The 22,836-nt window shown below is 51.9% G+C and overlaps 11 protein-coding genes across 11 annotated transcripts; 3 read left to right on the forward strand and 8 right to left on the reverse strand.

Moving 5' to 3' along the window:
- Positions 1 to 44: 44 nt before the first annotated feature.
- SCP_0802930 (hypothetical protein) lies at positions 45 to 1,261 on the reverse strand (the record flags this gene model as incomplete). Its single annotated transcript, XM_027760883.1, has 4 exons — positions 45 to 485; positions 542 to 659; positions 723 to 1,198; positions 1,250 to 1,261. 4 exons carry the CDS (start codon positions 1,259 to 1,261, stop codon positions 45 to 47), a joined length of 1,047 nt encoding a protein of 348 aa, XP_027616684.1.
- Positions 1,262 to 1,954: 693 nt separating this feature from the next.
- On the reverse strand, positions 1,955 to 3,166 carry SCP_0802940 (putative protein-S-isoprenylcysteine O-methyltransferase; the record flags this gene model as incomplete). The annotated part of the gene is made up of 5 exons (XM_027760884.1): positions 1,955 to 2,503; positions 2,560 to 2,709; positions 2,765 to 2,827; positions 3,016 to 3,096; positions 3,146 to 3,166. The coding sequence occupies 5 exons, from the start codon at positions 3,164 to 3,166 to the stop codon at positions 1,955 to 1,957; spliced, it is 864 nt and encodes a 287-aa protein (XP_027616685.1).
- Positions 3,167 to 4,544: 1,378 nt separating this feature from the next.
- On the reverse strand, positions 4,545 to 6,215 carry SCP_0802950 (Uncharacterized lactate 2-monooxygenase; the record flags this gene model as incomplete). The annotated part of the gene is made up of 7 exons (XM_027760885.1): positions 4,545 to 4,748; positions 4,809 to 4,954; positions 5,016 to 5,070; positions 5,129 to 5,543; positions 5,605 to 5,816; positions 5,869 to 5,993; positions 6,044 to 6,215. 7 exons carry the CDS (start codon positions 6,213 to 6,215, stop codon positions 4,545 to 4,547), a joined length of 1,329 nt encoding a protein of 442 aa, XP_027616686.1.
- Positions 6,216 to 6,966: 751 nt separating this feature from the next.
- SCP_0802960 (Alcohol dehydrogenase) lies at positions 6,967 to 8,335 on the reverse strand (the record flags this gene model as incomplete). Its single annotated transcript, XM_027760886.1, has 2 exons — positions 6,967 to 7,854; positions 7,913 to 8,335. 2 exons carry the CDS (start codon positions 8,333 to 8,335, stop codon positions 6,967 to 6,969), a joined length of 1,311 nt encoding a protein of 436 aa, XP_027616687.1.
- Positions 8,336 to 9,026: 691 nt separating this feature from the next.
- SCP_0802970 (putative protein-S-isoprenylcysteine O-methyltransferase) lies at positions 9,027 to 9,830 on the reverse strand (the record flags this gene model as incomplete). Its single annotated transcript, XM_027760887.1, has 2 exons — positions 9,027 to 9,587; positions 9,639 to 9,830. The coding sequence occupies 2 exons, from the start codon at positions 9,828 to 9,830 to the stop codon at positions 9,027 to 9,029; spliced, it is 753 nt and encodes a 250-aa protein (XP_027616688.1).
- A 2,087-nt stretch (positions 9,831 to 11,917) lies between these two features.
- Positions 11,918 to 12,311, reverse strand: SCP_0802980 (hypothetical protein; the record flags this gene model as incomplete). The annotated part of the gene is made up of 2 exons (XM_027760888.1): positions 11,918 to 12,086; positions 12,148 to 12,311. The coding sequence occupies 2 exons, from the start codon at positions 12,309 to 12,311 to the stop codon at positions 11,918 to 11,920; spliced, it is 333 nt and encodes a 110-aa protein (XP_027616689.1).
- A 1,064-nt stretch (positions 12,312 to 13,375) lies between these two features.
- SCP_0802990 (putative protein-S-isoprenylcysteine O-methyltransferase) lies at positions 13,376 to 14,242 on the reverse strand (the record flags this gene model as incomplete). Its single annotated transcript, XM_027760889.1, has 3 exons — positions 13,376 to 13,915; positions 13,967 to 14,129; positions 14,190 to 14,242. 3 exons carry the CDS (start codon positions 14,240 to 14,242, stop codon positions 13,376 to 13,378), a joined length of 756 nt encoding a protein of 251 aa, XP_027616690.1.
- Positions 14,243 to 15,535: 1,293 nt separating this feature from the next.
- SCP_0803000 (Heat shock protein) lies at positions 15,536 to 17,470 on the forward strand (the record flags this gene model as incomplete). The annotated part of the gene is made up of 4 exons (XM_027760890.1): positions 15,536 to 15,716; positions 15,767 to 15,817; positions 15,869 to 15,929; positions 15,979 to 17,470. The coding sequence occupies 4 exons, from the start codon at positions 15,536 to 15,538 to the stop codon at positions 17,468 to 17,470; spliced, it is 1,785 nt and encodes a 594-aa protein (XP_027616691.1).
- A 349-nt stretch (positions 17,471 to 17,819) lies between these two features.
- SCP_0803010 (Farnesyl pyrophosphate synthase) lies at positions 17,820 to 19,342 on the forward strand (the record flags this gene model as incomplete). The annotated part of the gene is made up of 5 exons (XM_027760891.1): positions 17,820 to 17,957; positions 18,231 to 18,368; positions 18,422 to 18,625; positions 18,679 to 18,767; positions 18,823 to 19,342. 5 exons carry the CDS (start codon positions 17,820 to 17,822, stop codon positions 19,340 to 19,342), a joined length of 1,089 nt encoding a protein of 362 aa, XP_027616692.1.
- Positions 19,343 to 20,551: 1,209 nt separating this feature from the next.
- Positions 20,552 to 20,776, forward strand: SCP_0803020 (hypothetical protein; the record flags this gene model as incomplete). The annotated part of the gene is made up of 1 exon (XM_027760892.1): positions 20,552 to 20,776. The coding sequence occupies one exon, from the start codon at positions 20,552 to 20,554 to the stop codon at positions 20,774 to 20,776; it is 225 nt and encodes a 74-aa protein (XP_027616693.1).
- A 680-nt stretch (positions 20,777 to 21,456) lies between these two features.
- On the reverse strand, positions 21,457 to 22,208 carry SCP_0803030 (hypothetical protein; the record flags this gene model as incomplete). The annotated part of the gene is made up of 3 exons (XM_027760893.1): positions 21,457 to 21,660; positions 21,716 to 21,904; positions 21,960 to 22,208. 3 exons carry the CDS (start codon positions 22,206 to 22,208, stop codon positions 21,457 to 21,459), a joined length of 642 nt encoding a protein of 213 aa, XP_027616694.1.
- Between the last annotated feature and the right edge of the window lie 628 nt (positions 22,209 to 22,836).

Raw genomic sequence — 22,836 nt, forward strand, 5'->3', positions numbered from 1 at the left:
AACAGCAAGCAAGATAACAATAGCAATGACTACAAAACGGTACCTCAGTCATGACAATATGCCCTGAGATAAAATAATGTTCCGGCCCTCTCTCGACCACCTCTCTCCTGCAGCGCCTGCATCTCAATGTTATTGCGCATTTCCTCTCGCCACCGCCAAACAACAAAGGCCTTCCACGCTCGAGAAGCACTTGTAACTTCAGTCGCTCCCAAACTCGTCGAGTTACTAGCACTTGACGAGTTCATATGCATGTGCAAGTTTCCGTCGTCGGTGAAGTACCTGTCTGCGCGGCTCACTCGCCCGTCCACGTCCAAAATGCCAGTCTCGAGAGCAAGTGGATCAGCAATAGCGTCAATTGTGCGTATACGTTCTCCGGGACCTATTTCACCGCCCTCTGCTACAAGCAGGGTCGGATGCAGGCGGCGCTCGCTTCCTGCCGAAAGAAGTATGCTAAGAGTATTCGTGCGTGGATAGATCGTGTCGATCTATCGCTCTCAATTAAGCTCCACATCTGTTCCTGGGTTAACAGTGAAGGGCGTACCAAAAGATCCTTTTCGACCACAAGTTTGAGCAAAGGAAACTCGCGTCTATAAGCCAGGATATCGCCCTGTTTCAGGAGGCCGTGCTTCACCAGATCGGTCAAGTCGGTGGCCCGAGTTCTGCACAATTTGCTCATCTTCAAACTAGCATTCAAAGGGACACGATGCTGCTACAGGACGCACCCTATTAGCTTTGCTGGCGGATGATCACGAGCCCAGGCTTCATCTTTCCAGTCCGCATGCATACTGCCATCTGATATACCTTGCTGGTATCGCTCGAGGTCATCTTGTGCCTTCTTTGCAAACCAGCCGGAGAAAAGATGATCCTGAAATGTGCGCGAGGCAGAGAGGAAAAATGGAGAGTTGAACACAAGAGGGTCCAATGTCGCAGAACTGTGTTCTGTGGCTTCGTGCGACAGAAATATAGACCCATATCCATGATGAGCTGAAGGGCCAGCCTGCGAAGGAGTGTCTGAGTCCATTTGCAGTACATCAACGTCAGCAGACGTTGAATGAGTCGATCGGAAAATCGGAAAATCAACGTGAGTCGGCGATATCGAGGGAAGAAAGGTTTGAAAAGCTGTAGGAGGAAGTAGGGCGACGAGGTGTGCTTGGGATTCAGCTGATAGATCAAGAAAATTCCCGTAATTCAATAAGTCCTGGATGCACCGTGTCAATGTACGAACTGGGAGAGCAGAGAAAGCGCGTACAGTAATGTCCATCCTTGTTAATCTACTCCTAGTATTTGTGAGCAGGTAGTCAAGCTTGTCTGCAGAAATTTTCTCTGCGTCTTGCCCTTTTCTTTTCCCTGTCACGGATGATACTGCTTTGGGAGAGCTTGTACTGACCGCCTCAGCAAATCTGGCCGGTACGCGTGTCGAGCGACGAGGGCGGGGAGGGATAGTTGGTTCCGACATTGTATATCAACAACAGTTGAGGCGAAGTAGGCCTGTACTACGTTACCTAATGTTACAAATGGTCCCATGGTCTGTTGGCAGAATTCGTACATACCTATCCTTGCAGAAATAGTGGTTCAAGTTAATAAGCAATCTGTGCGGGATGTAGATGTGTTAGCATACAAAAAATACGCAAATAATCCATGTATAGGCGTACGTATGTGTTTCCGGAATGATGAAGCTTAAACCTGGCATGCAGGCGGGCCGAAGGAAGGTTGAAATCTGACAAGAAGCGCATAGATCATCTCAGTGGGTATAGCATCACGTGCTTAGATGGCGCGTCTGTGGCGGGAAATGCGTCGCGTCTTGTTCCCTGCATATTTACTTAACTCAACGACTGTGTGCTATATTAAAACAGGTCAAATACATTGATTCCATTGCGTCGAATAAATTTACCCCCACTGACAAATTTTCTTCCACCCAGTAAGTAGACAAAAGGACGCACAGTCACACAGACATTTAATATATGAATGGGACCAATTTATACGGCGTACTCCTTGACCACTCCTCCCATTGATTGCCAAACTCCTTCTTCAATATCCTATCTTCCTTGCCCAACCTGCTCACTACCAATGGAGCAACGACAGTCCAATAGGTTGCCCATATTGCAATGCAGGTCCCTCGTAACACCGTTCCGAACGACCCAAAATTTGCCCACCACGAACCTGACTCATTTGCCCACAGAAAATTTCCAATGGCCAACATGATCATGCCAGTATAGCTTGGGTGCCGGACGATGGCGTACGGTCCAACTGTGATCAACTGATGTTCGTGTTTTACGGAGAGCTGGTATGTGAAGAACCGGCCGAGTGCGCGGTAGCACCACAGTCGAAGCAGACCTCCTGCACATATAAATACCCAGCCTGCGAGAAACATTTTCGTTGTCTGCACACCGCTGCCAGTGGACGATGGGAGGAGAAGAGAGAGGACGCTGTCGGAAAGAGTAGAAGGGTACTGTTTCGCGACGATGACAGCGACTTCGGCAAGGGCCTTGGCTAGTGCCATGGGCTGAAGACAGATATATCAAACACCGCGATAAAGACAGTACAAAATGAACAGATTACCCTGGTGCAGTACCTCAGCAGCCAGTTGAAACGTCCACGCGAGATTACATCTGGTTCCTCATACTTCGAAAGCTCCGAAGATTTTGGAGGCGGATTGGGAGGAGTTAACGCAGTGTACGTCAAGAGTGCATTCGATGCGAGGAGGGGTATCTTCAACAGAGGGGTGCTTAGGACTGGGAAGAACATTGACAACACGATGGCCCACCGATGGGGGGACGACCGATGGGATATGGTCGTGGTCTGCGACTCTTCCCCACTGCTTATGTATCTGAACTACCTCCGTTCACATTATCGAAACCAAGTGCACGAACACGCGAGCTAAGGAAGGGAAGCAGGATTAATTTCACCCAGAATCGTCGATCAGACCCTCGATCCCATTCATGAAGACACGCGAGAACACGCGGAGACACGGTGGTTGCAACGTGATGACTTCGCGTAATACTGTATTCCACAGACAGTCCGTGCCGTGTCGACGCGCCGTAGGTCGGTGAACGCCAGTGCTTGACCCACCTTCACTTTCGCCGATGGGTAATTTAACTACAGATAACTGACTCAGCATCATGACTTATTAAGGGACGACACCTACAGCACTTCGCAATTCTTGCATCGTGGCGTTGTCGTATCGGAGATGCATTCATGCCGGTGGTCCCACGACCTTGGCTTCAATGCATCCCCCTCTTCTGACACGCTTGGGAACTGCAGAAGTATATACACCAATAAAATCAGCCGCCAGCGTGCAGGCGACTGCCGGCCGAAACACAGTATCTGTCTCGTCTGTCTCAAGATCCAGGGTGAGAGATAGATTGTCGTAATATTGTGAGGTAATAGAAGAAAGGGTTTGACAGAGGTCCGAGTGTACCTGTGGACCGGTAGATGAGTATCCCGCCCAGGATGAAATATTTGTTCCAAACCGCCTTGAACGGAACAATGAGAAAACACTTGAGAATCGCAGAAACATTTGTGGAAGGTCTAGGAAGATTTTTCAGACTAAAAAAGTATTGTCTTAAATATGCAGAGGCATTATATGAATTCTCGTCACATTTGATAGTTGTAAGTATACCCCGACGGCGAACATACTTGGTTCGTCGAGGCCTGTCGTAGACATTCCTAAGCCCACTAGGGCGAAGGCGGATATCGTATTATAAACATTGTAAGCACATTTTCCCCGGAGGGTTAATTAAGCGTTCAGTAATTATTACATGATTTTGCGGCGCGTCTTCGGCGGGAGACAAACATGGTGGGCCAGAGAGGGCAGTGCCGCGACTGCTAGGAGAACGACGTCAAACATTGCGAGAATACAGACAGACCGTCGCCGAGGAAGGAAGAGAAAGCCGTGCAGGTTGGCGCATAAGCAGCTCTTCTATATCTTCATCAAAGCCCTGATCGGACCATCTCGCGGAAATAAAGAGCAGCGGGGACTACAACATATAAGACGATATTCTCAGATCCTACAAATCTATGGCTGGATGTACGGTCGTCACATCAGATACCGCTGATCGAGCGCAGAACACACGTCGCCAATGTTGAAGAATCTCTGGCCCGGGGGAAAGGGTACCTCGACCAGCTGACTGTAGAAGGCATGACTCAATCAGAAGGAACTTGACGTATACTTATGATCTGAGGTACCTACATCAAGAGATCCATAATTTACTCTTAGAGTTGCACTGTACGACCTTCAGAAGGTCAGAAGGTCGTATTCAATGCATACGTGCAAACTGGAGAACACCTGTCAGCTGGGCGAAGTTCCTCACGCTGTCACATGTCAAGTGTTTGCCTTATCGAGCTTCAAATTCGTTGAAGGCAAGCATGCATTCGAACTTCTAAGCTAGAAGAAACTTGCAGACATTCTCCGAGCGAATCAGCGCCAAATAGAAACACATCGTTCCCAGTAAAACCAATGCTCTATGAAACGCGACGCAGGTGCATGAGTAGTGCATGATACACGAACGCTGTGAAAGTGGTACTCACCCATGTGCAACCACCGATTATAGGTAATCGACCTTGGTCACGACCTCCTCTCCCGCACCCTGGAACTCCGACACTTTGCTATAACCAGCGAGCCCCATGCTGATCTCGAGCTCTGCTAGCACGCTCCGCAGGACCTCCTCCACGCCAGCTTGACCACCCACTGCGAGCCCGAAAAGGATAGGGCGAGCTAAAAGGACTGCTTGCGCACCGAGCGCGAGGGCCTGAAAGATTATGATCATAGGTAAGCATGCTATGATTCACCATCGCACTGACAAGCACACCTTGAAGACATGCGTCCCGTTGCGGATACCCGAGTCGAAAAGTACGGTTAACTTTCCGGATCTTTGCGCTTCGCGGATGCTTGGCGCCTTGCATATGGTCTCGAGAGCGTATATAGATGGAAGTGCCCCGTCGATCTGACGTCCCCCTGTTCAACGAAAGTCAAATAGATCCATATGCAACTCTATGCAGGAGAGCAGGAAGCATACCATGATTAGAAACTACAATCCCATTGGCGCCGACCTCTATCGCTTTCTCCGCATCCTACAAGTATCGTCAAACCTCAGAACGTACAACACAGGCAGGAGAACTTATAACCCACCCGGACGGTCTGTATGCCCTTTAGAACCAGGGGGCCTTTCCAATTATCTCTGATGAATCGAAGGTCCTCCCACGTCCTGCATTCGCCCGAATGAACTTCCTGTACGTACGCGACACCGAGTTTCATGTCGCGCTTGGCGAGCTCATCACCCTCTCGCACACCTTGGTCTATGGCAGCGGCATTGTACGGGAACGCCGGTTGATAGTGGATGGGCTCCAGGCCATGGCGAGCCATGAAGACGGGATCAGACATAAGATTCTGCGCGCCGACTCCATGAATCGCGGGAGCATATGCGCGGGACAGGTCATGTGTTCTCCAACCATTAATGTTTGTGTCGAGTGTGACAACAAGCGCGGAAAATCCGTTAGCCTTGGCGCGCGCAAGGAGCGAGAGAGTAATTTCATCACTGCGAGGCCTGATATGTCCGCCGAAGCATGAGCGGGACAGACAATATGCGAAGTAAGAGGAAGACGTACCAGTACAACTGAAACCAGCGAACGGAGTTCGGTCCATTTGCCTGTGCGACGCTTTCGAGCGATCGAGTGGAGGGAGTGCTGAGCACCATGGGCACATGAAGCTTCCCAGCTGCACGAGCGGTTGCAAGTTCGCCCTCTGGATGTACAAGACCCTGTGCACCCATTGGACTAATGAACAGCGGGCAGGGAAGTTTCACGCCGAAGATGGTCGTCTTTCAACGCCACATATGAGTATGCAAATGTTAGACGATAGCGATGTTGTACCTCGAGGTCCCGCATAGCGGTGTCTATCAGCATCTGGGGAACGATCTTCCACCGCTCAAATGCGCGTATGTTGTCGTTCAAGGTCTGATACGTTCCTGCGCCACTTGAGACATACTGAAACGCAGCTGCATATAAAATGTTGAGTACAGAGGTACATAGGGTAGAAAATACTTACCGACGTCGTCCTTCAGAACTTGACGGGCTTTCTCCTCTAGCTCTGCAAATTTCACCGTGCCCAGCGCTGGTGGAGGAAGTCTACTCGAGTAGAGCTCCCCCGCATAGCCTGACCAACGCTGGGGTACGACTACGACTACGCCAGCTTCAGGGATAGGTGCGGGTTCAGTCATCTTCTCAGACTCGTAGCTCTCTTGCTAGAGAAACGAAGTTAGCAGCGACTGGAGAGGAGCCAACGTATTGGGGGAGTGGGAGTTTTGTCAGGAAAGTCTAATACTTCGGAGAAGGCACAAGGGATGAGGGACCAATATCCAACGGAGAGCCGCTCGCTGTCCTCCTGACATTTATTCTGTGCGTCGGACCGAGGTCAACCCGTGAGTAATGCCCCACGCCATCGCGAAGAAGGTGATTGTTCGCGATAATTATCGCCCAAGTGCACTTTGAAATGATGAGAGGTGACAATGGCGAGCTCAGCGACAACTCACCATGTCGCCGCTGTGCGCCTGTTATGATTCTCTCGAGTCTTGACATACTAAGAGATCGCGCAACCACCCATTAGCAACGCAGATAATCTTCGTCCAATAGTCGTTTGTATGAGTCGAGATCCGCCCTTGAATAACGTTTGTAAACTTTGAAAGGCGGTATATGGATCGAAACATTGACAATAGCGGCAGAAAGCTTCAGGCCTCCCGAAGTGACTCATACGGGAGAGATTGAACGTAATTATTGAACGCGTCCTCCATGAGACTCGATCGCCGATCACATCCACCGTCCGGGCCGCCCGAGTCGTGATCCCTGGTCATCTAGCATGTCCTACGGCCCCGAGCAACTGTACGCGGAGCAGGGAAGTGGTCAGAGAAAACCAGCCTTTACCGCTGATGGAGTCTACTACAAGTGGAACAAAGAACTTGAGGCACGAGTAATCTAATCGACAACCATTTCCAAGATCTCCAAGATCTGCTCCCTCCTTACCAGTGGTACAGGATTAGACTCGCTCCAAATGTCCTGCAGGCTGTTTTCCGCCAGCCCATCCAGCTTGTCCCGGCCCACCCCCACCTCCTTCAGGCTCCTCGGCAAGCCAAGTGAGCGCACGAATGCATCGATCATGTCCCCCAGATCAGCTTCATCCTCCTTCAGTCCGGCCTCCCGCGCCACAACCCGCATGTCGTCCACGCTCCACAATAACGTGAGCACCGCCTTCTGTCGCTCGACATTTGCGCCGTGGGCAGCATTGTATTTGCACACTGCAGGGAGCAGAATGCAGCTTGTTTCGCCATGCCCGACGCCCAGGGGACCCAGCATGTGGCCAATCGCATGAGAACCACCCAGGGGCACGTAATTGCGGAAGACAGCGCCAATGGCATCGATGAGACCTAACTGGCAAGCGAAGCGTGCCTCGATATCGCTTTTGTCGCGTTTGCACCGCAGGATGCCTGGGACAAGTTGGCGCAGGCCATGCTCTGCGTCTGCATCGCTCGATGGGTTCGAGCGGAGTGAGCACAGGACCTCGACGAAGTGATCCACTGCACGGATGCCTGATGAGAGCCAAAGAGAATCTGGCGTCGCCATTGTCAGCCCAGGATCGAGTACCACGAGGGCGGGCCCGCCACGCTTAATCGGAGGGAGGAACTGGTGCTTTTGTAGGTTGCTGTCTTCAGTGGCCCCCGCGGGGTTACTATATTCACCTCCGGAGAGTGAAGTAGGAATGCAAATTAGAGGGATCGTCGGGTCCTTAGTGCCCTCGACAGAAGGGTTCATGCTGGTTGGTAGGCGCCGCAGGTCCTCGGCAACCGCGACGTCGTTGGCCAGTGCCTTCGACGGACAGAGCTTCAGTCCGGATCAAACATTTGAAAAGGAAATTAATACTGACTATTGCGACGAGCTTTGCGCCGTCCGAAAGACTGCCCCCTCCGAGTGTAACGATCAAATCAACCTGAAGCTGCTGACACTCGTTCACGACTTTGATAACTTCGCTCCAGAGCGTATGGCTCTTCATCCCTACCGTCTTGCCAACGACTTTCTCTCCTAGCGCAGCCTCCAATCGTTTCAGCGCATCTGTGTTCCGTGTCAGCGATCCCGACGCCAAGACGTACACACGCGAGCTGTGAAAGGTATCTGCAACATGACGTGCGCAGGCAACCTCGAAAGGTAAGCCATATGATATATGACAGAAATTGCCGAACCGATGGGATGGAACGCGGACGGGATCGAATCCTGGAGGCGGTGGGGGAAAGGCAGGACGATACGTCTCTTCACCGTAGGTGAACTTGGACGTCATGGATCGGTCGGACATTGCAGGAGATGAGATTGAGAACTTGATGAGGGTCTGCTTATCAACATCGCCGCTGAGACGTCGATTCAGTGGTCAACGTTCAACGTTCATGCGCCCGGTTTTGATGGGTTGAGCGGCTGCAGAGATACACGGGAAGGATGCCGAAGGAATCACTGCGGTACCCTGCTTTACCATTGTCCGATCCTTCTGTCAGGTGTGACTTTGACTTACAAAGTTCGTCTTCTGCAAAATCGGCCCCGAAGAATGCGAGGCTGCTGATTGCCCACGACTGCGGTGCGCATAATAATTGCCCAAGCCAATATTCATTCGGTGTTGACATGCCCGTGGGACACTCGAAGTCAACCGGTTATAGCGGTATATCTGTAACACATAAAGATTGCGTGCAAGAGTTAGCACATGTTGATGACTTTAAGATGATGCGGGATGACCCACACCTGCCAGTGCAAACTATTACAGCATTTTGCACGGGGTCCATGACGGAGCGGCCGAGTCAGAGAGTCGGTAGCATACCTCATTACGGCCGAACTCTCACACCGGCGGAGGAAGCAGATGGTTGGACGCACGCGTGAATGAAGGACAGATCTAGACGTTTTCAGGCTAATATTCCGAGGACACAAAGCGACTAACAACTCCTACGCGCACGATAACCAGCCACTACTAAGAACAGGATCAGTCCATGTGTCCGTTACAATTAATACACGAACGGGATGAGTTTGTACGGAGTGACCCTAGACCACTTCTCCCACTGGTCACCGAACTCCTTCTTCAGGGTCCTATCTTCCTTCGACAGCCTGCTCACTCCTGAAACAACAACGATGATCCAGAAGCTCAGCCACAAGACCACACAGGAATTCCGTGCGGTCGCACTGAATCTGTCCAAATTCGACCACCACGAACCAGGGTCGAGAGACCACAAGACTGCGCCGATCATCTGCATAATCCCGCCAGTGTAGCTCGGGTGCCGGACGATGGAATATGGGCCAGCGGTAACGAGTCGATGCTCGTCTTTCACAGAGAGTTCGTATGTGAAGAACCGTCCGAGTGTGCGATAGCACCACCAGCGGACGAGACCGCCCATGCCTATCAACGCCCAGCTTGCGGCGAATGTTTTCGTGACACGCACGCCGCTGCCAGGCGATGGGAGAAGAAGAGACATATGCCCAGAGAGAGAAGGATATTGCTGAGAGAGAGAAGGATATTGCTGGGAGAGAATAACAGCGATCTCAGCCACCGCTGTAATGACCGCCACGGACTTAAACAACCCATGTCAAATATTGCGAGAGACAGATCGTAGAAGGAATACCTTGTTAACGTAGAGCAAGGTATTCAAATTCCCGCGCGATATACTATCTGGTCTGCCATACTTCGACAGTTCTGAGGGTTTAGGAGGCGGATTGGGAGACGTCAAGCCAATGAACATGAAGACTGCATTAGATGCTAACAAGGGTATCTTCAAAAGAGGAGTGCTGAGAAGGGGAACAGAAGTGAGGAACATATCGACTGGCATGTTACACTGACCTGCTCACAGTTTATATACGCAAGCCTTCTCCAGCTTTCTAGCCGTTGCCCTGTTGGGAACGAAGAAGACATGGGAAAGTGGAGATACGCTGGCTCATGTCTTCAAGAAGAATTTTCCTCCGGATCTTTGTTGGCCGAAGAATCCTATTCGCAGTCAATAGAAGAATACCAATGTGACTATGGAAGCGAAAACGGCAAACCCGGCATGCGCTCGATACAATTCGATGGAGAGTTTAGCAGGGGTAGATGTCAGCGGCTTCAGAGCGTGGCGCTGCCGGCTGTCTTCTCGACATGTGAACTGCGGTACCACTGTGGTGTTCACAGCCTAAGTGAGAACCAGCCGCCATGATGCTGCTTAGCAGGATCGTTCTATAAGACGTACCGTTTTCTCTTGCCTTGCACTTTGTGTGAATGAAGTTGGTGGCCACGTGCAAATATGATCTGCAGCTGAAGCATTAAAGCAACTGTTGGAAAAGAGTAATCTTGCGACTACCTGTAAATTGGAAATAATAGATGAGCAACCGATATCCTTATCGAAAAGGAGTCCCTACACGTTACGTTGGCCATGACGCGACCCGTTAACACTTGACACAGAAGGCAAGTCTACTATCAAGTTTCACCACAGGAAGGTAGAAGAAGCGAGCCATTACGTGTGTTGATGCCAAACTGGTGCAGACGTTGAACCTTCTTTGATTGTGGGATACCTCTCCACGCAGGCCACGTCCTACGAGATGCATCATGGGAGTGCGGTGTCCGCGCCCACTGACTAATCGCTTCCTCACGCAGTGATGGGACTAATTACAGAGGAAAGGTTATGAGCAAGTTACAACCCACAAGTACTGACCTCGCTCACAATCTGTGAAAAACTTGCCACTTAGTGCGGGATTCTGAAGCCTGGAGTTTGTATATAACTTGGATCATATTGAGCAAAGAAACGGAATGCTGGATATTCATTGAGGATACGGAAGACAGGCGCGCTCTGTCAAGAGCAATTGCTGGGCACTGGGCAGCTGGTGCCACAGTGGGGCCCCTCACTAGCACTGACGACGGAAAAGCAAAGAAACCGATGTATAAGCGGGACCGAGTCAAATACCGCGAGCATTCCCGTGCGCTACATGATGCGGCAATCAATATCCGTGTCAGGCTGACAGCAGTGAGCACTATGTAGTCAGCTAACGGCGACTTCACGCAAAGACGTTGGTGGTAGCCAGCTAGCACCATGACTGCAGGCTTGAAGTGAAGATGTCGATTGGCGATGCATCTCGGATGGCTCTCTACAAACGGAGGGATGAAGAGCCAGAAGCTGGACAATCATATAGCGATATAGGCGTTCCGTGTCACCGTACCGAAGGAACTGAAGTTCGCGCACCACGAGCCAGGGTCGCCGGCCCACAGGGGGTTGCCAATCGTGAGCATAATGAGATAGGTATAGCACGGATGCCTAGCGCGAGAGCCTGGAAGATTATGATCATAGGTAAGCATGCTATGATTCACCATCGTACTGGCAGTGCACCTGGAAGACATGCGTCCCGTTGCGGATACCCGAGTCGAAAAGTACGGTTAACCTTCCGGATTTTCGTGCTTCGCGGATGCTTGGCGCCTTACATATGGTCTCAAGAACGTATATACATGGAAGTGCCCCGTCGATCTGACGTCCTCCTGTTCAACGAAAGTCAAACAGATCCATGTGCAACTCTATGTAGGAGAGCAGGAAGCATACCATGATTAGAAACTACGATCCCATTGGCGCCGACCTCTATCGCTTTCTCCGCATCCTATAAGTATCGTCAAACCTCAGGACTTACAGCGGCGGAGGTAGGAGAACTTAAAAAGCACACGGACAGTCTGTATGCCTTTTAGAACCAGGGGGGCCCTTCCCAGTTATCTCGGAGGAACCGTATGTCCTCCCACGTCCTGCACTCGCCCGAATGAACTTCCTGTACATACGCGACACCGACTTTCATGTCGCGCCCGGCGAGCTCATCACCGACCCGCACACCTTGCGGGATTGTGCGTGGTTGATAGTGGACGGGCTCCAGGCCGTGGCGAGTCATGAAGACAGGATCAGACATAAGATTCTGCGCGCCGACCCCGTGAATCGCGAGCATATGCGCGGGACAGGTCGTGCGTTCTCCAACCATTCACGTTTGTGTCGAGTGTGACAACAAGCGCGGAAAATTCGTTAACCTTGGCGCGTGCCAGGAGCGAGAGGGTAATTTCATCACCGCGGGGCCTTATATGTCCGCCGAAGCATGAGCGGGACAGTTAATATGCGAAGTAAGAGGAAGACGTACCAGTACAACTGGAACCACCGAACGGAGTTCGGTCCATTTGCCTGTGCGACGCTTTCGAGCGATCGAGTGGAGGGAGTGCTGAGCACCATGGGCACATGAAGCTTCCCAGTTGCACGAGCGGTTGCAAGTTCATCCTCTGGATGCACAAGACCCTGTGCACCCATTTTGGACTAATGAACAGCGGGCAGGGAAGTTTCACGCCGAAGGTGGTCGTCTTTCAACGCCACATATGAGTATGCAAATGTTAGACGATAGCGATGTTGTACCTCGAGGTCTTGAATAGCGGTGTCTATCAGCATCCGGGGAACGATCTTCCACCGCTCAAATGCGCGTATGTTGTCGTTCAAGGTCTGATACGTTCCTGCGCCACTTGAGACATACTGAAACGCAGCTGCATATAAAATGTTGAGTACAGAGGTACATAAGGTAGAAAATACTACTTACCGACGTCGTCCTGCAGAACTTGACAGGCTTTCTCCTCTAGCTCTGCAAATTTCACCGTGCCCAGTGCTGGTGGAGGAAGTCTACTCGAATAGAGCTCCGCCGCGTAGCCTGACCAACGCTGGGGTACGACTACGACTACGCCAGCTTCAGGGATAGGTGCAGGTTCATCTACTCAAACTCGTAGCTCTCTTGCTAGAGAGACGAAGTTAGCAGCGACTAGAGAGGAGGCAATGTATTGGGGGAGTGGGAGTTTTGGAAGGCAAGCCTAATACTTCGGAGAAGGCACAGGGGATGAGAGACGAATATCTCAAGTTTGTCTTCTGCAAAATCGGCCCCGAAGAATCCGAGGCTGCCTACGACTGCGGTGCGCATAATAATTGACCAAGCCAATATTTATTCGGTGTTGACATGCCGTGGGACACTCGAAGTCAATCGGTTGTAGTAGTACATCTGTAAGACAAACAGATTGCGTGCAAGAGTGTTAGCAGATGCTGATAGCTTTAAGATGATGCGAGACGACCCACATCTGTCAGTGCGAACTATTATATCACTTTGGACGGGGTGCACGACGGAGCGGTCGAGTCAGAGAGTGGGAGGCATACCTCGTTACGGTCAAACTCTCACATCTTGCGGAGGAAGCAGATGGTTGGAAGCAGGTGTGAATGAAGGACAGATCGAGATGTTTTCAGGCCTATATTCCGAGGACACAAAGGGACTAACAGCTCGTACACGCACGATAAACAGCCACTACTGAAAACAGGATCAGTCCATGTGTCCGTTACGATCAATAGACGAACGGGATGAGTTTGTACGGAGTGACCCTAGACCACTTCTCCCACTGGTCACCGAACTCCTTCTTCAGGATCCTATCTTCCTTCGACAGCCTGCTCACTGCTAGTCCAGGAATGATGATCCAATAGCTCAGCCACAAGACCACACAGGAATTCCGTGCGGTCGCACTGAATCTGTCCAAATTCGACCACCATGAACCAGGGTCGAGAGACCACAAGACGGCGCCGATGATCTGCATGATCATGCCAGTGTAACTCGGGTGCCGGACGATGGAATACGGCCCAACTGTAACCAGTCGATGTTCCTCCTTCACAGAGAGCTCGTATGTGAAGAACCGTCCGAGTGTGCGATAGCACCACCAGCGGACGAGACCGCCCATGCCTATCAACGCCCAGCTTGCGACAAATGTTTTCGTGACGCGCAAGCCGCTGCTAGGCGACGGGAGAAGGAGAGATATATGCTCGGAGAGAGAAGGATATTCCTGGGCGAGAATCACAGCGATCTCAGCCGCTGCTGTAATGACCGCAACGGACTTGAACAATCCATGTCAAATATTGCGAGAGACAGATCGTAGAAGGAATACCTTTATAATGTGGATCAAGGCATTGAAATTCCCGCGCGATATACTATCTGGTCTGTCATACTTCGACAGTTCCGAGGGTTTAGGAGGTGGATTGGGAGACGTCAAGCCAATGAACATGAAGACTGCATTAGATGCTAACAAGGGTATCTTCAAAAGAGGAGTGCTGAGAAGGGGAACAGAAGTGAGGAACATATCGACCGGAATGTTACACTGACCTGCTCACGGTTTATATACGCAAGCCTTCTCCAGCTTTTTAGTTTGGAACGAAGGAGACATGGGAAAGTGGAGATACGCTGGCTGATGTCTTCAAGAAGAATTTTCCTCCGGATCTTTGTTCGCCGCAGAATCCTATTCGCAGTCAATAGAAGAACACCAATGTGACCATGGAAGCGAAAACGGCAAACCCGGCATGCGCTCGATACAATTCGATGGAGAGTTTAGCAGGGGTAGATGTCAGCGGCTTCAGAGCGCGTTGCATGCCGGCTGTTTTCTCGACATGTGAACTACGGTACGACTGTGGTGTTCACAGCCTAAGTGAGAACCAGCCGCCGTAGCGCTGCTTACGCAGGATCGCTCTATAGGACGCACCGTCTTCTATTGCCTTGCATTTTGCTTGAAGGAAGTTGGTGCCTACGTAGGAATGTTATCTGCAGCTGAAGCGTTAAAGCAACTGTTGAAAAAGAAGAAGCTTGCGACTACCTGTAACTTGGAATTAGATGAGCAACCGATATCCTTATCGGAAAGGAATCCCACACGTACGTTGGCCATGACGCGACCCATTAATACAAAAGGCAAGTCCACTATCATGTATCACCACAGGAAGGTACAAGAAGGGAGCCATTACGTGTGTTGATGCCAAACTGGTGCTGACGTCGAATCTTCTTCAATTGCGGGATACTTCTCCACGAAGGCCACGTCTTACGAGATGCATCATGGGAGTGCGGTGTCCGCGACCAGTGACTAATCGCTTCCTCATGCAGTGATGGGACTAATTACAGAGGAAAGGTTATGAGCTAGTTACAACTCCGAATCCACAAGTATTGACGTCGCTCACAATCTGTGAAAACTTGCGACTTAGCGCGGGATCCTGGACAAGAGGTTACATGTTTATAACTTGGATCATATTGAGCAAAGAAACACAATGCGACAATGCTGGCGATTCACTGAGCATAAGGAAGACAGGCTCTCTATGGCAAAAGTCTGGTAGAGAGATCCACGAGGAGCAATATGCCCATGGCATGTAATCACTCTGCCAGGACAAGCGACTTGATATGCGCGACGAGGAGAGCGATTCAGACCTCCAAAGTTCCGACGTCGGTGTGCAGGATCCCCAGACAAGTGGAGAGGTTTATCCAAAAAGCTCACTACGTCGTGCACGGTGACCGCTGACAAGCAGACCGTCGGACGATGAGGCCGAAAACGACGCGTCGAAGCGATCACGTGCCTGCCGCAGTGTGACGTGACGTGACTGTGATTCTAGAGACTTCGACGAATTTTCTTCAAGGGACTTCGTCACCAGCGACCTCCTCGTTCACCGAGTTTGCTCTTCTCGTCTTTCTCGCCGTCAAAATGCACTCGCTCTCGCACTCGTCTTCCTCTGTGCTCCGCCGCGCCGCCATTAAAGCTGCAAAGCCTGCTCTTGCTCGCGGGGCTCACAAGGATATCAAGTTCTCGAATGAGGGGCGCGCCAGCATTTTGACTGGTGTTGACACTCTCGCCAACGCTGTGAGCGTCACCCTTGGCCCAAAGGGTGAGCTCAATGAATTTTGATCTTCTCGCGTTGCTGACACGCCTATTCAGGTCGCAACGTCATCATCGAGCAGGCGTTCGGTGGTCCCAAAATCACGAAAGGTATGTTACGATAGTCTTATTCGTATAGCGTCTTAAAATAGTTATATGCAGACGGCGTCACTGTTGCTAAGTCTATCGTTCTCAAGGACAAGTTCGAGAACCTTGGTGCTCGGTGAGTCTGCCCAGATAAGATATATGAGCAATACTTATTTCTACGATAGTCTTGTTCAGGACGTCGCGCAGAAGACGAACGAGATTGCCGGTGACGGTACGACGACTGCCACTGTGCTTGCGCGGGCAATTTACGCCGAGGGTGTGAAAAACGTCGCTGCCGGTTGCAACCCTATGGACCTACGCCGCGGTTCGCAAGCTGCAGTTGACCGCGTCGTCGAGTTCCTCGCTGCGCACACCAAGACCATCACGACATCCGCTGAGATTGCTCAGGTTGCAACAATTTCTGCGAACGGCGATACGCACGTCGGCAACCTGATCGCACAGGCCATGGAGAAGGTCGGCAAGGAGGGTGTCATCACTGTCAAGGAGGGCCGGACGATCGAGGACGAGATCGAGATCACAGAGGGCATGCGCTTCGACCGTGGCTTCATCAGTCCATACTTCATCACGGACGTGAAGTCTCAGAGGGTTGAGTTCGAGAAGCCGTTGGTGCTCTTGTGCGAGAAGAAGATCAGCGCGTTGCAGGACATTATTCCGACGCTGGAGGCAGCTGCCCAGGCACGGCGGCCCCTGTTGATCGTCGCGGAGGATATTGACGGGGAGGCTTTGGCTGCGTGTGTCGTCAACAAGCTGCGTGGTCAGCTCCAGGTATGCGCAGTTAAGGCGCCCGGCTTCGGTGACAACCGCAAGTCGATTTTGGGTGACCTTGCGATTCTCACTGGCGGTACGGTGTTCACGGACGATTTGGACATCAAACTCGATCGTATGACACCCGACATGCTGGGCTCAACCGGCTCTGTGACCATCACCAAGGAGGACACCATCCTCCTCAACGGCGAAGGTTCCAAGGACTCGATCCAGGCGCGTTGCGAGCAGATTCGCAGTCTGATCAATGACCGTACTACCAGCGACTTCGACCGTACTAAGCTGCAGGAGCGTCTTGCCAAGCTCAGTGGAGGTGTTGCGGTCATCAAGGTTGGCGGCAGCAGCGAGGTCGAGGTCAGCGAGAAGAAGGATCGCTACGACGACGCTTTGAACGCGACTCGTGCTGCGGTGGAGGAGGGTATTCTGCCCGGTGGTGGCGTTGCATTGCTCAAGGCATCGCTCTCGCTCGCAACCAGCTCACCTGGTTCTTCGAACCCTCTGCCTACAGCTGATCTCAAGGCTGTACCGACGGCGAACTTTGACCAAGACCTCGGTGTGTCGATTATCCGCCGGGCACTCACGACGCCAGCGCGAACGATTCTGTCTAACGCAGGCGAGGAGGCATCGGTCATCGTCGGCACTCTGATCGCCAACTATGGCTCGCCCGACAAGTTCGGCTGGGGTTACGATGCGAGCAAGGGCGAATACGTGGACATGATCAAGGCTGGTATTGTTGACCCTCTGAAGGTTGTACGGACGGCCCTGGTTGATGCTGCTGGTGTTGCGAGTCTGTTGACTACAAGCGAGGCGTGTGTGGTCGAGGTGGAGGAGCCGAAGCCGGCTGCCCCTGGCATGGGTGGTATGGGTGGTATGGGCGGCATGGGAGGCTTCTGAGCGCGTGCTTAGGGATCGGAGACGACATTCGAAAAAGTAATACGTTTGATCTAGTCTGCTCGTTGCTTATCTACCCCACTGCGCCCATTATCGTATCTTTACGCTCAAGTTATTGTTCTGCTACATTATCATGACTTGCAATGCATCTCCACTCACTCCATTCTTACTGGCTGGATAATTACTACAAGTCGAACCATGGATGGAAGACGTAGACAAGACACCTCTCGATCTTCTCCACCAGATTATTGTGGCTAGCGTGGTGGCACGATTTCTGCCTAAGATAAAAGCCAGCGGTCGTCTGTCGTGCATAGACATCGCCTTCACAGCGCCATATCACTCGATACCAACCATGGCAAGCTCACAACCCAACGCAAAGGCGCTCAAGCGGCAGAAATTCGAGGCCGTCTTCCCCGTCATCCGCGATGAGCTCGTCGAGCACCTCACCTCGCAGGGCATGCCTCTGGACGCCAAGGAGTGGTACAAAAAGGCGCGTGTCTTCACGTTTTCACTAAACGAGTTGCCGATAGACCGTTGGCGGAATCTTAGCTCAGAGGCGGAACAGGCAGCGCCAGAGCGCGCGATTTACGCCTGGGCCGAGTGAAGTGTCGAGCTTTGGCACTCGCCGCATCCTGTTGATGACATTGCGGACGTTATCTACAAGGATTTCGCCGGATCCTCCTGTAGCGGGGCTGTCTATCAAATATTCATCTTGCTGTCGATTTGCTACACCTTGGCATGCTCGCTGACGCCCTTCCACCAGAACTTGGACTACAATGTTCCCGGCGGCAAGCTCAATCGCGGAATGTCCGTGGTGGACACCGTCGAGATCCTCAAGGGCAGGACGCTGACGGAAGACGAGTATTTCAAGGCGGCCATCCTCGGGTGGTGCGTTGAGTTCGTACGTCCCATTACCCCCGTTCCCCCTGGCACGGGAGACTAACGGGCAGGCAGCTGCAAGCGTTCTTCCTCGTCTCGGACGATATGATGGATCAGTCGATCACCCGCCGCGGTCAGCCGTGCTACTACCGGCTGGAGCGCGTGAACTACATCGCGATCAACGACTCGTTCATGCTTGAGGCGGCGATATTCTACCTGATTAAGGCGCATTTCCGCGGGCAGCCGTACTACGTGCACCTGGTCGAGATCTTCCATGAGGTGAGCGGCAACAGCGTTGGTGTCTATTTGCGTGTTGAGGACCGGTTCGCCAGACGACGTTCCAGACGGAGATAGGCCAGATGATCGACCTGATCACGGCGCCAGAGGGCCACGTCGATCTGAGCAAGTTTTCGCTCGAAAAGTGGGTCTTCGTATTTCCTCTGTATTCTTCTGCATGTACCGACACCGGTTCGCAGACACCGGCTGATCGTGATTCACAAGACTGCATACTACTCGTTTTACCTGCCGGTCGCGCTGGCGATGTACATGTGTGGTATCGCGCACACGGCGGAGGATGACCCGTATGCGCTCGCACAGTCGATCCTGATCCCCCTTGGGGAGTACTTCCAGGTGCAGGACGACTTCCTGGACTTCGCGGGCACCCCAGAGCAGATCGGGAAGATCGGGACGGACATCATCGACAACAAGTGCTCGTGGTGCGTGAACACCGCGCTCGCGCTCGCGACGCCCGAGCAACGGAAGCTGCTCGACGAGAACTACGGCCGCAAGGATGCCGCTTGCGAGGCGCGCATCAAGGCCCTGTATGAGGAGCTGGGCGTCCGGAGGCGCTATGCGGACTACGAGGAGGATTCGTACACGCGCATTATGTCCTTGGTTGAGAAAATTCCTGAGACGGATGCGCGGGATGGTCAGGTCACACTCAAGCGTGAGGTCTTCGAGGCGTTTTTGGGCAAAATCTACAAGAGGCAGAAGTGAAGGCAGGTGGCGGAACATTGAGGATCTGTCTATATTTGTTGATTCGTAGTAATGTTTAGAATAGATCGTAGTCAAACTGGTGTTGGTACAGCTGTGACTGCTCCAGCCGCTCTGGCTGTTCTGCCGGTGGACCATCTCTCACTGTCACTTCATGGGCATATGCCCTGCTGATGCGCCTTTCCTCCACTTATTGATCAGCTAGATCCCCAATGGGAAGTTACCGTTTCCGGTCGATTCTGGATGACCATCTTTCGGCGAAGTGAGCAGACATACAGTACACAGGCAACGCTCACACTGGATTCAGTACTTTGGCATTCGCCGCAGCGACTCTTCTCGGCGGTCATGCCTTCTTGGAAACCCCCACCTTCCAATGCAGGCTGAGGTGCACTCGATCATGAATCTCCGGCAAATTCAAAGGCAGTGTCGGCCTGAATAACTCTGCTTTTGGAGTCGCGTACAAAGACAGCGCCCGTCACGGTCTTCAGGTAATTATTGTCTCTATTCTTGTTGTAAGGAAGCAGGTCCTATTGCATCCTGAATGGACGTCCTCCCTTTGTAATTGTGCACTATTGCTGGATCGTTGGGTCTAAGGTCAGTCTCAATTATGTTTCATCGGTACCCCGGTCAGAAGTCGCTTGACGCTTTCCTGCTTGACATCAGTTCTTCGGGAAAAGCGTTGACCTGTACCATCTATTTATCGTCCACTCGAGCTCAGCACGCTTTATGCGCACTATGATGTAATAAGTGCCACTCAGTTGGCTTTTATTTCGCAGTGGTGCGATTTGCTTGTCAGCACGAAAATCAGCATGCGTCCCACTCCGTCGTGCGACCACATTAAAACCTTTCCGTCGAGTAATGCAAGGCACGGCCATCGGGTATTCCATTTGAATTTCGTAAAGACTACAACAACGCGTCATTGGAGAATAGGTGATGAATATTTGAGCCATCATACGCCGTGTTTTCGATGTTTGCTCTGGTCCTCAGCACTACTTTGCTCAAGATACCCCCTCTCCCATCGAGTGCGCTCTTCACGAGCACCATGCGGACCCCTTCCAAACCGTCTTCTAAAGCCTCGGAGCTTTCAGAGTACGAGAAACCGGATAGGATCTCGGGTGGGGATTTCCATGACCTTGTTGTCTACATTACGAAGGCAAGATTTTCGTGGTAGGTTCTAGTTACGAATATTGATCGAACAATTGTTGTTAGCCCATGATCTTCGCCAAAGCACTGGCTGAAAAAGCCGTCATCCTCGCCAAGAAGCACCTCTTACCTGTCTCTCAGCACATACTTTCGTCTTCGCGCCCATCTTCTACTGGTACCGGCGTGCGCATTACGTACTTTGGTCGCAGGTTGGACGTTGATGTGCGCGGGCGGTCTCCTGCGCATATGGTGTCAACGTGCACTCGGCCGTTTCTTCCCGTGAGAGCTCCGTGAAGGAGGGTCATCGGCTCATCACCGTCGGGCCATATGCCCTCGTGCCGCATCTGAGCTATACCTGTCTCACCATGCTCACGATTAGCAACTTCCTGTAGGCCTATAACCCTAGCCCGTAGTGCGCGAACTGCGGTTCCTTCGGTACGGTGGCACGGAACGCCTGTATCGCTATATTGGCCGGCTATTGGGTCTTCATCCCTTGGTGGTGAGCCATCCGAGATGCATCACCAATTGACATTTTCGCTTTAAGCCTGCAGTCATGGTGGTGCCAGCTTGCTACCACCAACGTCTTTGCGTGAAGTCACCGTTGGCTGACGACATACTGCTCACTGCCGTCAGCCTGACATGGATATCGACTGCCGATGATGTAGCTCACGCGGGTGCGCTCGGAATTTGACTCGGTCCCACAAATATATCAGTTTCTTCACTTTTCCGTCGTCAGTAAGGAGCCCTGCGGCACCAGCTCTGCCCAGTACTACCCAGTAAGCCTGAGTGTGGATATGCAACCACCTATGCACGTGACCGTGAAATCAACGCGTCTGTGGCGGCAACCTCACTCTTCAGTACTTAATTTGTACGGGTGTAACTTGATTACAAGGTCTTTACAAGTAAACAGGGTACTTATCTAAGTATCAAATAGTATCCTCTGCATATCGTCCATGATAGTTAGTTAATAGTCATCAGTCCAAACCTAGCAAATGAATCGTCACAGGATAGCAACTGTCCAGGTTGTATGAAGGGTAGTAGGAAGTACTGTTTGAAGATGGACTGTGTACAACTTCCGTCCAGCCTTCCTCGTTGATACACAGATAGAAGTTGTTAGCGTCAGTGTTGATGGCGAGCTGCGGGTACGGGTTTCCACCTCCAGCTGGGTCAATGTTGGCCTGACAAGCAAATTACTGAGCCAGAATAAGACGTCACAAGCAGTAGAATACTTACGATAGCGCAGTAGATTTGGGCGGGGGGGTCAAGCTCATCGGACTCAGGTGACCACTGGAAAGTGGGTATGTCATTTCCCAGCTCCCCTCCGACGTCAGTGGTATACCAATCCGCGTAGTAATTCGGAAGAAGAGCGCCACTTGTTAAGCCAAAACTCGGGAAGTCATTGTACGGGTACGAAACATATGTCTATAAAGACATCAGTCAATCATCACAACTTGACGAGAATGTAGGGTTGACGCACTGCAAGGATCCCAGTGTCGAGGGGCCCGAGTTGAGTGGTCGCCACAACGAGAGGCAGCCCGATTTGTGTGAAGGGAGGCAATGTGGTGTCAGTGATATTGTACGCGGTGAGCGTGAAGTTGGTCGCAGTATCGAATGCACCCGGCCCAAGGCCCTCACACCAGGCAGGAGTTGTCTGGCGGGGATGGATGAAGGGTAGACATTGCGTTGCGGAAACCAAAGCCAGGAGGACAATTGCGAGTGAGCTCATGTCGTAGCTGTGGGCACAAGACAAGACGACTGCGGTCCATCGAGTTTCGAATGTTGAGTATTTATGTCAGAGCCTGTCCTTACGGAGACGTATTCGGGGGAAGGGAATTGGAGAGCGGGCTACGTGCCCGAACACGGTCGAGGCACTGCATGCCTATCAAAACCCGCTCTACGACCATACTGGCACTTGTAATCACTGGTGGCGAGGGCATGCCGACGTATCATAGATCGCCCTGGTCAAGACAATCCAGTCGGGGAAGGAAGCAGAAGTTGAGAACCCTTTCCGGAGCAGCGCTAATAGAGCGCTCCGTCCCAATTCAGATTCGGCGAAAGACAACTGCGGGTTTCAGCAAATATTAAATGTACGTACAGACGCTAACCATACGTCAGCGCTGTCGAAATGCGCAGAAATGCTCATTCCCGGGATGCGCTTGCAGGAGTTCTTCACCAGGTCGCAATTCGCCGGTCAGAGCTGTGACGAGGTCCAGATATTCTGGGCCTACTAGAAGCAGCAACCTCCCGCGAAGTCGAACTTTCTCAGCTGGAACGATATGGCCGCGCAGTCTTCCGGAGAAGTCCTGTTCTGTATGTGCATGTGTTGTGCACCCTGTGCAAGCGTGGTCCGCAGA

The sequence above is a fragment of the Sparassis crispa genome (assembly GCF_003851025.1).
Source record: "Sparassis crispa DNA, contig_000007F, whole genome shotgun sequence".
NCBI lineage: Eukaryota > Fungi > Basidiomycota > Agaricomycetes > Polyporales > Sparassidaceae > Sparassis > Sparassis crispa.